This window comes from Saccostrea cucullata, unplaced genomic scaffold, assembly GCF_032062105.1.
Source record: "Saccostrea cucullata isolate Sc308-1 unplaced genomic scaffold, CSIRO_AGI_Scuc_v1 ctg1196, whole genome shotgun sequence".
In the NCBI taxonomy this organism is placed as follows: domain Eukaryota; kingdom Metazoa; phylum Mollusca; class Bivalvia; order Ostreida; family Ostreidae; genus Saccostrea; species Saccostrea cuccullata.
The window spans coordinates 61,355-63,435 of record NW_026940220.1 but is presented as its reverse complement, the minus strand read 5'-3'; the positions used below and the strand labels follow the sequence as shown (position 1 = coordinate 63,435).

Genomic DNA, 2,081 nt, shown 5'->3' with positions numbered 1-2,081 from the left:
TCATGAAAGTCATTCACTTCCCGGTTGTATGTATAACTGTTATTATTTCAATGTCGTATGTATAATTGTTATTTGATTCCATTTGATTGTTATTATTTCAATGTCTTTATAATGTATTTGATTAATTATTTTTATTTTTCTTCCCCGTTTTATGTATGACTGTTGTCTATTTTCCCGACGTATGTATAATGGTTATTTTTTCTGTCTGTTTGCTTTTTCGGTTGTTTGTTATTTAAGGTCCCTCTTGACAATTTTTCGCACACATTTAGAACACCACCACTTGCCGATTTGAGGCTGCAAATGCCTATACTCGGTACTTGAATGGTCATTGAGCACTGATGGATCTTTTCCGTGCAAACACTTCCTACCACATGAAACATCGGTTTATACGGTCTCATTTTTATCTCCATATCCTTCATGTACTTAGAAATGAATTTCTCTTTAATATTACGACCAGTAAGAGATACAAATAATGTTTGAATTACTGACAAAGTATTAAGATTATTTTCACTAAGTTGCTTTAATTATACACGTTATATGTCTAACAAATCATAGATATAAAACAATAAGCTAATGAGAAAGAGCTTATCATAATCTACATTGGAACAACATCAAGGCACACAATTTATCTTCAACAATTAACCTTAATGAATCTCACACGTATCCTATTTATATCTGTATTTATGCAGAATACTAATCAAGTTTTTTTTTCCAGCTCTTCCCTTAGATTGTAAGGAGCTTTATGAAGATGGCAGGACTACTTCTGGTGTGTATGATATATATCCCTATGGAACCATTACAAGTCCTGCCTGTGTGTTCTGTGATATGACGACAATGGGCGGGGGATGGACGGTGTGTAGTTCATATCAGATTTAGTAACACTTATCATTACTTACATTCCGTTTTCTTGTCGTTTAAAAGAGTTGTAGAATTTAATAATAAATATGAATATTTTAGTCTATATCATAACATATTGTTCCTACGATTGTACGAAGCAGTGATTTGTAATGCTACAATTGTTAATTTTTAAAGACAATTCAAAGACGAATAAACGGATCCCTGAGTTTTGACAGGGATTGGTCAGCATATAAAAATGGATTCGGTTCACCAGAACAAGATGTCTGGGTTGGTAAGTGTATATACTTTCAAATAGGGACTTTCATTCACTTCAAAAAGACAGAATTTCTTCATTGTTGCAGATAAATAAATGGAAGCGTATCAAAGATATTATTTTTAAACTTGGTACAATTGTTTGTAATATGTTTTTGACAATTCCCAAAAATGGTGTCTGTTATTACCCAATCATGACAAGAAGTACACGGTGGGTGTGACTGGTCAGCAGGGGATGCTCACTGGCATATGGTCCCGCCTCTGATGTTTTAGAGGTCCGTGTTTGCTCTGTTCCTATTTGTATTGTTTATTAACTTTGATATCGCATTCTGTTCGATATCTCCATATCCTTCATTGAAATCTTAAATCAAAAAGACAGTAAAAGGATTAGGTCCCTCAGCCTGAGGGTTTTTGAAAGACATCAAATTCTACATCAATATTTACTACTCAAAATAATTTGATTTTTCATAAATGAATATTTATATTTTGAATATCTTTTTTTACTTTGCAATGGACTTTAAACTTGATTTAAACTATATCTTAATACAGGAAATGGCTTAATACATCTGTTAACAAAAGAAAACTCGGCCCTGTATGTATCCATCACTCTCCAGAATGGTACAACGCTGTATGAAATGTACGACAGATTCTCTGTGTCCGACGAAGCAGGAAAATATCAACTCTCTCTTGCAGGACCTGCCACGGGAACTCTAGGTAAGTGTATTCAACTGAAATTCTAAAAAAAAAATCATGTATCTTTTAATTGAAAGATTAATTTGTTGTATATAAAGTTAAAATATAATTGTTTTTTCTCTAATATTCTGTTAACGTTCCATGTTAATACAACGTTTAAATATATCACGATATCATTTGTATGTACAATTCACAACTTTTATTAAATATATTACGTCGTTAGTATAAACACTAAGTTTTAGAAAACGTTGTACCGAGCTATAGAGAGCTAATTCCTT

The 2,081-nt window shown here is 32.3% G+C and overlaps 1 protein-coding gene across 1 annotated transcript; it reads left to right on the top strand.

The window, feature by feature from the left end:
- The first annotated feature begins 662 nt into the window (after positions 1 to 662).
- Positions 663 to 1,850, top strand: LOC134254987 (fibroleukin-like). The gene is made up of 3 exons (XM_062737528.1): positions 663 to 852; positions 1,033 to 1,129; positions 1,660 to 1,850. The coding sequence occupies exons 1-3, from the start codon at positions 826 to 828 to the stop codon at positions 1,848 to 1,850; spliced, it is 315 nt and encodes a 104-aa protein (XP_062593512.1). The 5' UTR covers positions 663 to 825.
- The last annotated feature ends 231 nt before the right edge of the window (positions 1,851 to 2,081 follow it).

Coding starts and splice junctions, on each gene's coding strand:
- LOC134254987 (XM_062737528.1), top strand. CDS start 826: ATGACGACAATGGGCGGGGGATGGACG. Junction 853..1,032: donor CAATGGGCGGGGGATGGACG/GTGTGTAGTTCA, acceptor TAATTTTTAAAG/ACAATTCAAAGACGAATAAA. Junction 1,130..1,659: donor AGAACAAGATGTCTGGGTTG/GTAAGTGTATAT, acceptor ATCTTAATACAG/GAAATGGCTTAATACATCTG.